General features: G+C 47.9%; 1 protein-coding gene across 4 annotated transcripts in view; it reads left to right on the top strand.

The window, feature by feature from the left end:
* Positions 1–11,120, top strand: part of LOC144170640 (steroid 17-alpha-hydroxylase/17,20 lyase-like) — a 31,092-nt gene extending 19,972 nt beyond the window's left edge. For all 4 annotated transcript variants that reach the window (XM_077700569.1, XM_077700567.1, XM_077700566.1 and 1 more), the window contains exons 6-10: positions 166–374; positions 2,636–2,761; positions 6,399–6,503; positions 8,051–8,182; positions 10,003–11,120. In XM_077700569.1, coding sequence (XP_077556695.1) covers positions 166–374; positions 2,636–2,761; positions 6,399–6,503; positions 8,051–8,182; positions 10,003–10,355 — 925 coding nt within the window. In that variant the 3' untranslated portion in view covers positions 10,356–11,120. The remainder of the gene's footprint in view (positions 1–165; positions 375–2,635; positions 2,762–6,398; positions 6,504–8,050; positions 8,183–10,002) is intronic.
* Positions 11,121–14,966: the final 3,846 nt, after the last annotated feature.

Below are 14,966 nucleotides of genomic sequence, written 5' to 3' on the forward strand. Positions count from 1 at the left end.
AAAATTAGTCAGCGGCGTTCAATTCCAAAGACGTTAATGTTTTCTTTTTAACAACTTTTCGGAAGTGGCTACGTGTCGTCGGAATTTTTTCGCCTTCATATTCGCTTTGATCCTGTGCTCTGTTAACCTAGGTTGACTTTCGACGACGCTGGTTCTGTTGTACAGCTTGGACGAAGGAATCGTTGATATCGCCTACCTAGAAGAACTCGACCGTCGCTTCTACGAACTGGCTCCAAATGGCCTGCCGAGTGACATCGCACCGTTCCTGGGCTTGCTGTACCGCCGAAGAGAGCGCGCCATCGAGGCCTTGTTTCGTGAGGGCCATGAAATACTTGGGAGGCTTTTCTCAACTGCTGAAAAGTCTTACGTGCCAGGTACGTGCTTAGCTTCCAGTCGGGATAAAGCTGGGCCGTTGAAGCCGTCCGATTGGAATGCCTATTTCCCTGCTATCTCTTCGGCTACATACGCGTATGGTCATATGATCGGCAGCAGGACACTACGGGGGGTGGGGTTATCTCAAACTAAAAAAAACTGAATATAAAGAGCCGAAGGCTAGTTCCGGTTCCGGCTCTTTATGTGCTAGACAAGGTGCGATCAAACCTTGCAGACGAAGAAAAAATACCCGGCCATTTCTACTACGCTAAGCCTGAAGAGGGGCGAGCCATGCAGTGCGCGCCGGTGTTTCCCACAGCAAAATAGCAGCTAATAAGTAAGCGTTCATCGCAGAAAAGAGCGTTTCTGGAGGCAATGCGCGCCGTTGCCTCTCTCTTGCCACACAGCGCTCGCTGATTGGGCGCTGGAGAAGCGCCAGTGGGAGGAGCAATTGCGCGCTTGTTGGGGCAGGGGCGCCCACCCTTACATTGAACCCGAATCATTAAGCAATTACGTAAATTATAAACCTACTGGCCGTAAGTTGTTTTCGTGTCACACACCGAAGCATGCTAAGAAGTATGCTTTACAGCAGAAAACCTGGCGTTAGAAATCAATTTTGAGACGGAATTTGACCACTTTTTCTTATAATGCAATTCAATCCTGTTTATTCCTGTATTTTATATTAGTCGAAATTATGTTAGTTTGTATTGAACCGGTTTTACTCATTATACAATTGTTTTATGACCATCGTTTGACAACTTGATTTACCGTGACAACGACAGACGGCGACAGGCAAGCCGAGCCCCTAAGCTGCTTCACCCCTAAAATTTTCCCCCCATCTGTGAAGGTTGTAAAAACGCTGTGCAGGTTTCCCAAGAATCCGTTGGCTGCATTTGTATGGGTGTTAGCGTATTCCCCTGCAAGAAATCATTCAGCATAGAAGACCCTCCCCGGTTTCATTAGCGGGTACAGGCGTGCCTGGTCGAATGGGGACCCTTGAAAGGGGATGCACGACAATAAAGCTGCCTTTACTCTGGGTCCCTGACCCTTGTATATATCTGGCTGGGTCCACATACATACATACATACATACATACATACATACATACATACATACATACATACATACATACATACATACATACATACATACATACATACATACATACATACATACATACATACATACATACATACATACATACATACATACATACATACATACATACATACATACATACATACATACATACATACGTACATACGTACATACACAAAAAAACACATACATACATAGTGGCGAGCAAGTTCGCCTAGCAAGTTCGCGAACTCGGCCAAATAGCAAACTTGACCGCTCGACCATCAGTAGTGTTTTTTTGTTTTGTAGAGTGAGCTACACTAGCCGAGGTTGAGCAGTTTCCCGTAGCTCCTGGAGAGCCGGTATGCGCAAGCGCGGCACGTGGCGGCCCGCTCCACTTGATGGTCATGCGAGGGGTGGCCGGGTGTGGAACCGATGGCTCGTGCGTCGCAGCAACACTGGCGTGCGCCTGTGGAACCAGCTTAGCTCTGGGGCGATTGGTGACGCCGCGCCGGAGCCGCTGGATAAATATACATGTGTCACATAATGCGTATACCATGTGTGTACCATTGAAGCAGCAGTAAGCACTATAATCCAGCTAATCCTATACAACCAGGAAAGCTAAGAATAACCAGTTGAACCTTAACTCACCCTACGTATATCCTGGCGTAGCCGAGCTAAGCCAGTTCTAATTTTTTGAGGGGCGCGCTGGTTGTTGTTATATAAATTAAAGGGGAATTTCGACAGGTTAGAAAAGGCTGCAGATGTGTGTTAATTCCACACAACACTAGGTTTCACGCTGTGTGTTGGTGTTCTTTCTACTCTGTGTGTTGAGTATAATGACAGTGAGTAAGAAAAAAAATGAACATAGAATTCTACTGCCAACTATTTGTCACAGTGTGGCAGAAAATGCGAGAATAATCAAGAAACAGTAGCAACCAGAGATTACACCACAGCCTGTACGTAGAGGTGATCACGGAGAGCAAGTTTCGAAGCAAAATCGAAAGGTATTTCAGATGACACTCATCGTAGCGCATAATTAAACAGGACATACATACAGACACACACACATTCGCTTCAAATCAGAACGGAAGTATACGTCCACATCGCGTGACAACGCCGTGATTCCAGTTTTCGGCACTTGCTACTGTCCGCATATTGACTCAATTTTATTCCGCCCCCGCAGGAAAAACGGAAAACTTCACGCACGCCATGCTGGCCGCCCGAGAAGAAGCCATCCAGGAAGAAAAGGGCGACGCCGAATACTTGACTAAGAACAACATGGTTCAAGTCGTCGTGGATGTCTTTGGGGGTGAGTAAAGTGTCGCCCTCCTTGTAAACGATCACCGTTGATACGCTTTGCATGAATCATCGAATGACTTCAAAAAAGGTTGAGTATAAAGGGAAAAATTAGTCTGAAGACTTCCAAGGGCAGCTTCGGCGCGTTATAAGCCTGCATTTGAATTTGAGATGTCTTAAAATTTGGATGTGCGTATCGCCCCGATAGCAACTTTTAACCCTTCATTCACCTATAGCTTCGTTTATCATTTGGCAAGCAAATCGTGCCACAGAACTGTCAATAAATCTCCGCAATACGTTCGACTTTCGCATGAGAAAGTGATTGATTGTATTGTAGGGTTGAACGCACCGACGCAACGCAGGCGATGAGGCGCGCCGTAGTGGAGGGCTCCGGATTAATTTTGATCACCTGGGGATCTTTAACGTGCGCCGAAATGTCGTACACACGGGCGTTTTTCCTCTTCGCCTTTATCAGAAAAGCGGCCGCCGCGGCCGGGAGTCGAACCCCCGACCTCGTGCTCAGCAGCACAACGCCTTAGCCACTGAGCCACCGCGACAGGTCGCATAAGAAAGTGTCCCTTGATGAGTCGAGGAAGTTTACCTAACCGTGTTTCCTGTGCTCGTTGCTATCACGATGTAACTACTACTGTGGGTCTACCCTAAACGCCACTGAATGGTTGTTTAAGCGCACGGTTACGGACCCCGCACCATTTTTTTCAATGCCAAGTTTTGCTGAAAGTGTTGCGGCTTCCGCAGGGCTCTTTGCCAGCGCCCGATTGTTTCGCTAATCGACGCAGATTACGTCGCTCAGTGGCTGAATTTGTTGCCCCTTTGAGTGTTCTAGTGCGCAATTCAGACCGAAAAGTGAGATTAGCTATCCACAATAATAGCGTATAATAACACTCACAGGTTACTGCTGGTTACGAGTCAGTGGCGCGGCAGAAACGGACGCGGAACGTGCTCACTCGCGACCGGCGTATTCTGATAGCGTGCACTTTCGTTTCCGATTTCGTGCACTTATTCACGAAAGCTGGCAGTTCTAGGCATAGGAAATCGGAGAACAGTTATTAATGATGTCACCAGCAAACGCACAAGTCCGGAATCAGTGGCTAAAACAGGTTAAGATGGCTGGCTAAACAGTGGCTAAGAAGGCGGGTTTCAACGGAACCAGCGGCTAAGAGTGATTGCAGAAAATGTAATAAGGAATTTTGTCCAGTCAAGTGAAATACCGTAATTGTTGCGCTTTTTTGCTTCCTAAAATCTCGGTTAATTACTACAGAAAAAAGAGCAAGTCGCGCCCTTGTATGCATGCACTAACAAAAGACCACGCTTGATACCAGTTAAAATACAGATAAATTTTTTTTGTGTAATTTAAGAAAGTCCGGGGACACCTAAAAAGTACATATGTGCTGTTAATGGGAAAACATGAATCATTCCGCAGTATTATCGAAGTGCTTTGCCTTGCTTCTCGACGCGCCTGAACGCTTTCGAATGGCTTCGATCTGCATCCCACGTGTTACGCCACTGCTCGTTCCTGCCTCCGCGTGATGGGACAGTTGGCGACGATGTTACCTTCACTGCTTGTCAGTTCGCTCGTTCGGCAGCGTTCTCCGCTATCTTCATTTGAGGCGTAGTACTCGCGTGGACGGCCACATGTTCCTTATACCAGGAATTAAGGCTCACGAACGCCCCGTGCCACAGAACGCTTCGTGTGATGGAACACTTTCCAGGGGGCCATTTCTAGTCGCGTTTAAACGCGCCTAGAAATGGCCCGTTTAGAAATGGTGCGTTTAGAGGTAGGGGGTGCCTAGAAATGGCGCCCGCTTACGCTACGTCGGAGGCCCCAACGTAGCGTAGGCGGGCGCGCGCGCGGCACGGCCAGGCTACGTCAGCGAATGCCCCGCATTTAGTGACGTAGCGTGGCCGTTCCCATGCGTGGCCGACGCCCATGCGGGCTGTTTAGTGCACGGCCCTGTGGCGCCCGTTCGTGGGCTGAGGGGCATCGCCGTCGGTGTCATCGAGCGAACGATGGCAAGTCGGAAGAGCGAAAGAAAGCAGAGGAGGAGACTATCGAGAAATTGGGAGGGAAGGGCGGTTCACCATGGCGGCGCGAGCCAGCACCTTCCGAAAGTGTGCGGTTGGGGAGAGGAGGGGGCAGTATGCTGTACCTTCACGGAGCGCTCGACAGCGCGACCCGTGGCGAAAGCCGTGGCGAAAGCAGCGCGTTCGCTTCCTAAGACGCAGTTCGCGGTCCCTTCCTGAGACGCACGTCGCGCCGCCGACACAGGGGCTCATCATAGCTGCCGTTGAGAGAACCCACGAGTGAGTGCTGCCTCAGCGCACGGCAGCAATCAGAAGTTATTGTTAAACTGCGAGTGAAGCAACAGCTCCTGCGATCCGTTAGCCGCTGCACTCTAACGAGCGGCCTGAGCAGAGGCTCCGCACTGCCGACACCAGAACTACGAGTGAGGTCTCAACAATGAGCGAGGCAACCGGTGCATGGGCTTCGTCAGCCACGGCAAACACAAGTTTTCTGTAATTATACAAGTAAGGCTGTCTAAAATTCTTTGCCTCAACATATTGTGCTAAGTAACTCGGGGGACGAATTGCAAAGCATGCTTTCCGCACTGGACAAACAGAGTAGAACCACGGGCCTGAAAATTAATATGCAGAAAACTAAAATAATTATCAATAACCTCGGGACAGCACACCGGTTTGAAATAGGTGGAGAGGCAGTGGAAGTGGTAAGCGAATATATCTACTTAGGCCAAGTTGTGACCCCGGATCCCAACCATGAGGCAGAGATAATTAGAAGGATAAGAATGGGGTGCAGTGCATACGGCAGGCATTCTCAGATAATGAATGGCATCCCACCATTGTCCCTAAAGAAGAAAGTCCACGACAGCTGCATCTTACCCATACTCACCTAAGGGGCATCAACTTGGAGGACTAAAAGGGTTCAACCCAAATTTAGGACGACTCAGCCAGCAATGGAACGTAAGATGATAGGTGTAACATTAAGGGACAAGAAGAGAGCCGAGTGGGTAAGGGAGCAAACGCGTGTTAAGGACATATCAGTATAAATTAAGAAGAAGAAATGGACGTGGGCAGGGCATGTAATGCGAAGGCAAGATAACCGTTGGTCATTAAGGGTAACAGAGTAAATCCCTAGAGAAGGCAAGCGTGGCAGGCGGCGGCAAAAAGTTAGATGGGCATATGAGATCAATAAGTTTGCCGGGATAAATTGGTCGCAGTTAGCACAGGACCGGGATAACAGAGGCCTTTGCCCTGCAGTGGGCGTAGATAGGCTGGTGGTGGTTGTGGTGGTGGTGGTGGTGGTGGTGATGATGATGATGATGATGATGATTTTACACGGTCAAAACAGGTAAACAGCTGTGCCAAAAATATTGCATTAGGGAGTATTGTAATCGCCGGCCATTTTGTTTCGCAATGGGACAGGTAATGCTTTCGCATGAAAAAACAGCTTGGTGACATTTTCTTATACAAAAGAAATATGTACTTTAAAAGCTGCTGCCTTCGTCATGTTCTTGTACTCAAATGCCGAACTTCGAAGGCACATCTAAACCGCCTCAGGAGGCGTTGCCAAGTTAGAGGTACGATAATTTCTTCGACCTTTCGTTCTTTTTCAGCTGCAAAAGACACATCGGCGGGAGAACTCCAGTGGATGTTTTTGAGGATGGCTAAAGAGCCCGGTATCCAGGCCAAGATTGAACAAGAAATCGAGGAGAACATCGGTAAGGAAAGCCTCAAGATCTGCATCTCCGCGATGATAACATAAAAGAAAAAGATTCACATACTTGCATTTAACGCAAAACAATTAGCACCGGGGGTTCGCGTGGCAAATTTTCAATATTGGGTGCTTTTATTTCTTGCTTTTTGATTTAGAGTGGGTTTTCTCGTGTCTTTTTCTTTTTCGGAAAGCGTAAAATGTGATTATGTGTTCTCAGCAAGTTGTACACGGTGTTCAGAAATTGCGAGCTTAAAAATAACAGCGTTCGTTGATATTATAGTGTGAAGCGTGGCTGTGAAAGCGGGATCGTAACCTCCACAAACTTAATATCCGAAGAAATCACGAAATGTCTGCGTAGAAATGTTTTTCATTTAATGAGGGATTTCAGGCTGACCACACACACAGTTCAACAGCTTGCGTCCTAGTATGTTTTTTTTATTTGTGCACGTCATTGCAAAGTCCAACCATTACTTCACCTTACATGAGAAGACAAGCACCTAAAGCTACACATACAACAACAGCCCTACGTCAAGAGTCTGGTATTTCTACAAAAATACCATTGTAGGCAACAAGATCTCGAGCAGTAAGACTCCGCGGCTATCCCTTGCACTCAATTCTCTTCTGTTCTTGCGTATGCTGTTCTTTTCACATGTCTAAGTGAACCAACCAGCTTATAGACCATTGCTGGAATAATCATTAGTTGGAAGATTTTTGAACGCCTAAACTAAAAATTTTATAAGAACGTGCATCACATCCTTCTTTTTTATCAACAAATTCTGCAATAAGGAGTACCAAGTTTCAGAACTTCGAGCGAAAGCTTGTGACATCAGGGCTCCTAGCCTAAATGACCTTGCCTAAAGCACTCAGCACAAATATTCATATTCCAGTCACTCGGTTACTCGTTGCAGTTGGCGCCACTGTATATAGATGCGGTTGTATGTCTTAACCGCGCTCGACCCCCGGGTGGAAAGGTGCACGCGCTTCAGTTCATTGACCCACCGCGGTGGCTCAGTTACTGAGGCGTTCTGCTGTTGAGCACGAGGACGCGGGTTCGATTCCCGGCCATGGTGGTCGCTTTTCTAATGGAGGCGAAAAGCATAAACGCCCGTGTGGTCTAGATTTCGGCACACGTTAAAGGTCCCCAGGTGGTCAAAAAGTAATCCGTAGCCCTCTACTACGGCGCGCCTCATCGCCTGCGAAGCGTCGGCACGATAAACCCCACAATTAATCAACTGTTCAGTTCATTGTTTTTGTAAATTCCCTTCCCGGCACTTTTTGAATAAGGGATAATAACCATGAGTAAGACTATAAACACTAATTAGGTGCAACTTGCACGGCGACGGTACGTTTTTCTACATCTGAGCTCTAGCTCCCATTTCGCATCGATTCCCGGTTGCGTTTGCGCGTGGCAGTCTGCGTCCTCGGTCAAGCGTCCTTGACTGCTGAAAGAACAGCTACCAAAGACAGCTGCCGTGCAGATAGGCTGCGTGTATACCTCTCTAACCATTAGTATTCGCTCTCCCCTTACCCCTCACTTCACCCTCCATGCAGGGAGCAGGCCGCCGGTGTATGCAGACAGGGAGAAGCTCCCGTTCACCGTGGCCTGCCTGTTGGAGACGCTGCGGCTTCACCCAGTGGCTCCTCTTGGCCTGCCGCACAACACGTCCACGGACACCGAAGTTGGTGAGGGCAGGCTGTGACTGCATATCGCGAAGCTTCCTAGCACTCATTGATAGCGTCATTCGTCCCGCAAAACTAACTGCAGGAAAGCCAACTTTACACAATGTTTCACGCAACGATGATTATGATGATAAGCGAAGGCACACCAAGCGCCTCAAGACGAAAAAAACGCTTCCTGTGGTCGGGATCGAACCTGGCTCACTCGCGTTATGAAGCCGACGTCTACCCAACTGCACCAATCCGACAACGGTCGAAGCAGCTTGAATTGCGGACTTTTACCTAACTTAAGTTGCATGGCATAAAGCTTCGCTTTTTGATCATCTTTCTCTTAAGAAATGGCCTTTGATTTTTTAGAGCAAGTATCATGGGCGCACTGCCTTTATGTTTCGGTTGGCAATGGGAAGCAACAATAAAAAAGGAGCTAGGCAAAGCAATGTGACCGAAGAAATTTTCGCATTTTTTCCGAGTACAATAGGAATATACCCGCGTGCGCGTGAATGATCCGCAGGTTCTAGTGGCAGCTACAAAATGGAAGTTATAAAGTTATGAAGTTTTGAAAGTCCTGGTTGTGTAACGGCTTTCGGAGCCCAATCTTTTTTTTCTCTCTCTATCCCTTTTTTTCTATCACGCTTGATTGATTGATTGAATTGTGTCACTAACTGAGCAACCGGAGCTACGCCAGTGTTAAAATGAAACAAAAAAATTGGCTCCAACCCACGCTGTGAAGGTGGTTGGAAAGCAAAGCTTTAAACGACACCCACAACAATTGCCCATGCGACGTCAGTTGAATTCACAGGCGTGGCTCTACAAAGAGTGAAACCAGTGATTCTGCCAGCCGTTACCTGGAATTCGCGAGGGCGGCATCCCGAACGCAGCAGCATCGGCCACCACCGGGCTCGACCGGTGGACGCCACCGCTCTAGTCCGGCCGTGGCAGAAGGAAAACGGAGAGGAGCGTCTTTCGAAGGGTGAGGCAGCGGAACCTAGCCATCCAGATGTGCTAGCTCGGGGCTACACCACCGCGCGACACGAGTTCAGACACCGAAACAATCCTTCATGTGAGCTTAGTGATTCCCGTTTATACCGATTTAAGCTAGTTTAGTATGTTTGAGAGTTGCGAGAAAGCTGAGGGAACTTTTATAATCGATATTCATCAGAACCAGTTGCTCCTTTCCCCTTTCGTAATACCTCTTAAAAAACAACCGAATCGGTATTCACCAATTTTGAAAACGGAGTCTCATTCGTGGCAAACAGTACGCAAATGGTAACGTTTCTCTAGCGGCCAGATGTCTGTATGTGGTCCCTACATTTTGTTTTCCCACCCTGCAAACCACTTAACGTATATTTGTTCACGACCACTTAATTCTATCTGGTCCGGGTTAACCAGGAGGTGCTGTTGAACAAGTTAATCAAACCGTGGAAAGGAAACCCGCAATGGACGCGAAGCTACGCCAAAACAGGCCTCACACAACCGTCGCTAAAGCAGACGACAAAGTCGTCCCGCCGATGCGCCCACTGGTGTGAGCAGCGTGCGGGGAACGCTGGGTAGCCATTCGCCGTGCCATCTACACTCTGCTCCGTGAGTGAAAACCGCCCTCCGCCTCCGCAGCCGCGTTGGGAGTTTCTTGACCCGCACACCACGAAGGAACCGTTGGCGGGTAGAGGTAGAAAGCTTTGCTTTAAAAAACTCCACCCGACCCTCTCTCCGAGGACGGGCACAAAATCCGTCCTTTCGAGGCAGTACGTTAGCACGTTTTCGGTGCTGCACCTGTTTCTCGCAAGTGTAAGGCCAACATATTAAATATTCGCGCGCCATTGACGCAGGCAAGCTTCCCATTCCCAAGGACACGGGCATCATGTACAACATCTACGGGGTCAACCGTGATCCCAAGCTCTGGGACGAACCGGAAGAGTTCCGGCCCGAGAGGTTCCTGGATCCAGTGTCGGGAAAACTGCGCCAGGACATCGGGCCGCTGATCACCTTCGGTCTCGGACCCCGGACGTGCCCTGGACAGAAGCTGGCGCACGTGGACATGTTCTACGTGGTCGTGCGGCTCCTTCAGCGAATCAACGTCCGTGCCCCTGGCAAGACCTCGGACGTGGACTTCAGGAGCTTTGGCTCTAACATTTTCCTGTTGCCTGCAAAGCAGAACATCGTGCTCACCAGGAAGCATTAGCAGGCGAAATCGGAGCCTGTGATGTCCGCCCGTTTAAGCATCCTGAAGGATGCCGACCTGGTACCCCTCACGTTGGCTACTCCTCACAGACTTTCCCGCCATACTTGTTGAAACGAGGATGAAACATGAAAGCGCTAATTACATCTGTTTCTGGGCCGCCACTTCTGTTTGTCAATGTTTCTGACTATGTTCTTCTTTGTTTCGATTTTCTTTTTCGTACGTGCGCGCTATGCGCACAGGAGTTTATTCACATATTTGCCCGAGGTTCAATAAGGTTTTCAGGATCGAGGTTTCACCATTCAGCGGCATTCACAGTGGCCACACACTGTAATAACCGTATGTGAATAGGGCTTTATAACCATGCATATGACACGATAGACCAGGTAGGACCTGTATTTCATGATGGAGTATGACACCGGAAAGACCAGTTTTGCAGGTGGCACACCTTTCTTGTGCACAATTAGTGCCTCTTATGTCGTATATCCATTTGGAATGCAGGAGGAAAATGTCTATCATCGCCTGTTTGTTGCTTACGAGTACACTGGTAGCACAGTGCCGAGCTTCATCTCGTGGGGACCGGCATGGTTGCAAAAAGTCACTGTTGCACAGTAGAAAGGCATAAGCATGAAGCTTTCAATAGTAAACTTTTTAGGGGCAAAGCACCTTAGGACCTTGCTCTGTCCGGGGCTTGGCGTCCGAGTACACAGTGTTGGGTATGCGTGAGGATCATTGGATTGGATTGAAATGAATTGGCTTGGATTTGGATTGGATTGGATTGGATTTGATTGGATTGGATTGGATTGGAGTAAACTCAATTGTATCAGATTGAATTGGATTGGAATTGTATATACTGTACACACGCCTTGTCACTCATTTCCATGCGCGAGTGGGCAATGCCACCGGTGATTTACGGTAAGAATTATCCCCAGAGCTTCGCCCACTCGTCATGATTCTCTTCGTGAAGATGCGTGAATTTTTTTGGTTTGGCGCTAGGGAATACTTGTATTAAAGTGACGGCATCTGTATCTGTTTTGCTGCCTTTCTCCTCGCACCGAGTTTCGAACTTCGACCACTCCTGCTTCTTCCACCCAGCGGCGCAGCAGTCACCAGCCAGCCACGGTAATCTGCGCTGCGTAGAACGCCGTGCAGCGTTCGAAAGGACAACCGTTAGGACAATAATGCGTCTGCATTCCAAACTCCTAAGAAGTGCGCAGGTGTCCTCGGAGTTTGTTTTTTTAACAGCGAAGCTGTTTGGCAAATCGCATTTTTTCGTGTCCGCAGTTAAAAATACGAAGGAAAACCCGAGCGCACGCACGTGAGCGCGGGCCTCGCGATGACCGCCGAGCATCCCCTGCGGAGGGAGAGAGAGAGAGAGAACAGGCTTTATCGTCACCCCTTTGAAGACGAAAGCACCGCGCGGGAATGCCCGGTGTCTTCTTCCCATCAGATGGTGGTCAGGAACACGTCCTCTGTCAGTTGTATGACAGCAGCTTGTATCTCGGAAAGAGAGCTCAGCAATGCGGCCTCCTACTGCTCACTACTTCTTATATGTATTACTTGCTTAATAAAGGCCTGTGGTTTATGGGGGCATTGCCAGACCATGTGTTTTAGGGTGGCTGCTGCAATGTTCTTTTGTCAAGCCAAGCATACCCACTTAGGGAGATTGGCCAAGATTGCGGCGACCGCCCGGCAGTGTAAAGACCAAGAGAATGCCAAGCGCTCGTGTGTGCGTACCTCGCGGTGACCGCCCAGTGTGCCCGGCGCACGCTCATCAAGCCAAGCATACCCACTAAGGATATTGGCCAAGATTGTCAAAAAAAAAAAAAAACAGCGTTCGCCGTAATCATGAGAACACTTGCTCTGAAGGAGAATGACACGTCATAGCGTACGCCCCTCCAAGGTGATGTCCAATGATTATCACTTCCAAAAAAATGAAAGAAAGAAAATGAAAGAAGCTCACACTTGTAGCAACACAGATGGAGTAAAGGTCGCTGCGGCAGCGAAGAAGAAGCAAATCGGCTGCAATCGTGGACTTACACCATCGGATTGTCGTGAAGGTTGCGTACGGCTTCGCTAACTTCAAGTCTTGCGCGTTAGTGTGAGCTCCCTTCATTTTTTTTTTCTTCAGTGTGCCACACAACACTGTAACTGCGTGCCAGTGTTGGTAGAATCCAGATCGCGTGTAACGCGGGCTATGTACCATGTCAACTTTATCGCTACTATTTCAATGCGTAGCATTACCCCCCCGGCCAGGACCGGGTAACGCAGTGTATCTCCACAAAATTTCAGACCTGGCATAAGTAACAGCTTTGTTGTAACAGCGTAAATAAAATAATTGGTCGGACAGAATTTTGAAAAAAAGGAAAAAAAATCGACAAAAGTTGACGAAAATGATCGGACAAAATAAAAAGATGCATCTGATACATCTCCCTTCCCTGAAAAAACCCAAAGAATTAATGAAAAGACCCGCAAAAAAGGTTTAAAATACCAGTAAAAAAATTGCGCCCACCTCCCCACGAGGGGAACCCTGTGTAGATGCGACGCATCGTGGGGTTCACTTGGTGTTTCCGTTGGATTGATTCTGAAATCGCGTGAACGTGTCGGGAACGCGTATAATTATTATGTTTTATGATTATTATTATGTTTTATTGGCCAATCTTGGTCAATCTCTCTAAGTGGTATGCTTGGGGCTTTGCTGTCGTAACGACCTTTACTCCATCATTATTGCTGTAAGTGGGAGCTTCTTTTCTTTTATTGCAAGTGTTAATCATTGCCCCATCATGCATTGTATCAGTAGCATCTTGACGTAGTTTAAATGAGTCAAGGATGTAAGGCGCGTTCGTAGCATTTGATTCCGTCTCGGTTTTGTGGCGCAGTGGGAAGAGCACCATGTACCTCGCGTTCCGCCCACAGGGTCGTAGGATCGAACCCGGGCGCCGCTAAATATTGTTTTTTTTTTATAGTGTAGGGGGAGGGGTGTGGACGGACAACGCCGTATGGAGGGACAAGGCGAGTGAATGAGATGCAATCGCATCTAAAATAGAGAAAATGGTGAACTCTGTAACACTGCATTTCCATGAAAATGCAGATTTGGATGAAGTGACACCTCTAATCGTTATAATAGCGTAAATTGATATAATTGGTCAGACAGAATTCTGAAAAACAAAAAATAAGGCAAATACAAAAAATTCACAACAATGATCTGTTGGAATCAAAAATATGGACCTTGTAGACCTCCTCCCCAAAAAACCGAAGAATAAGCGAAACTAGTCCCGCAAAAAACGTTCAAAATAAAAATTATATATAGCGAAAGTGGCGAACCATGTAGCACCCTGAAGCTCCACCAAAATAGAAATTTGGCTGAAGCATACCTCGGCAAAACTGGGTGCCACTCACTGACACTCATAAAAATATTTTTCCTCCCGCCCTCACTCACACTCACGCTCATCAGTCGCCCTCACCACTCACACTCACTCGCGCTCTCGCTCCCCACTCGTCGTATCCCCTCACACGCGAGTGTGTTTACCAGACCCTCTATGAGTCATAAAATAGAACAGAATTAGTGCATCACGGCGTCGGAAGACCATCCAAATCGTATTCCTAAATCAACACGCCACCAGAGAAAAAATTCCAGGGTGCCCCATAGCAGGAGCTCAGTGACGACATATTTCCGAAGCTAAAAGCAATCCCGCCATTAAAAACCATGCCAGAGAGCGGCTCCTGCGACGAATTGCCAACAGCGAGTACAAGCGCAATAGTGGCGCTCACCATGGTAAGCCCCGCAAATTGCGCGATTAGCGCGAGTGCACTCGCGAGTGGCGAGCGGGGCTCCCGCCGTGTTGCTCTCGCACTCGCGAGTGGTGGGTGAGGAGCTCGCCGCGAGTGGCGCTCTCACACACGAGTGGTGAGTGGGGCTCACTGCGCGTGGGGCTCGCACTCACTCGCACTCATACTCACCAGTCCAAAATGATGGCGAGGCTCACTCACCACTCACTCATGAGTGGTGAGTGGGGGTGCGCGTGAGGGCACTCGTGAGTGAGCCGGCCGACCTATGCCGCTGAAGAGACACCTTTAATCGTTATAATAGCGTAAATGGGGACAATTGGCCGGTCAAAACTTTGATAAACGAAAAATAATAATTAAACAAAAAAATTCACCAAAACAATCTGACAAAATCATAAATATACATCTTCCCAAAAAACCCTAAGACAAAACAAAGAAGTTCCCAAAAGAACGGTCGAAATGCGAATAAAACGTAGCGTAAAATCAACAACCGTGCCGTAAAAACTTGCATATTTGGAAAAGAAACATGATTAGCGAAGTAAACGCACTTCATCGCTATAACGGCATGAATTTACATCATTGGCGAAAACAACAGAGAAAAACTTCAAGAGTATAAAATAATCCGACATCTTTCACTACTCAGCCATATGTGATTGTAAAGAACTCAGACACTAGACAAGCGGCATAAAAGCATGGTACGCATTAGTAGATAATCCTCTGAATTTTCGTAAATTTTGGATCATCATCGTCGTCGATGAGCCTGGATTCGTTCAGTCTCTGCGAAGAACGTAACAGAACTACGAAAATTGTCTCTAAATCCACCGAAAA

The sequence above is a fragment of the Haemaphysalis longicornis genome, unplaced genomic scaffold (assembly GCF_048455015.1).
Source record: "Haemaphysalis longicornis isolate Haplotype H1 unplaced genomic scaffold, Haemaphysalis longicornis Haplotype H1 scaffold_2, whole genome shotgun sequence".
NCBI classification, from domain to species: Eukaryota; Metazoa; Arthropoda; class Arachnida; order Ixodida; family Ixodidae; genus Haemaphysalis; species Haemaphysalis longicornis.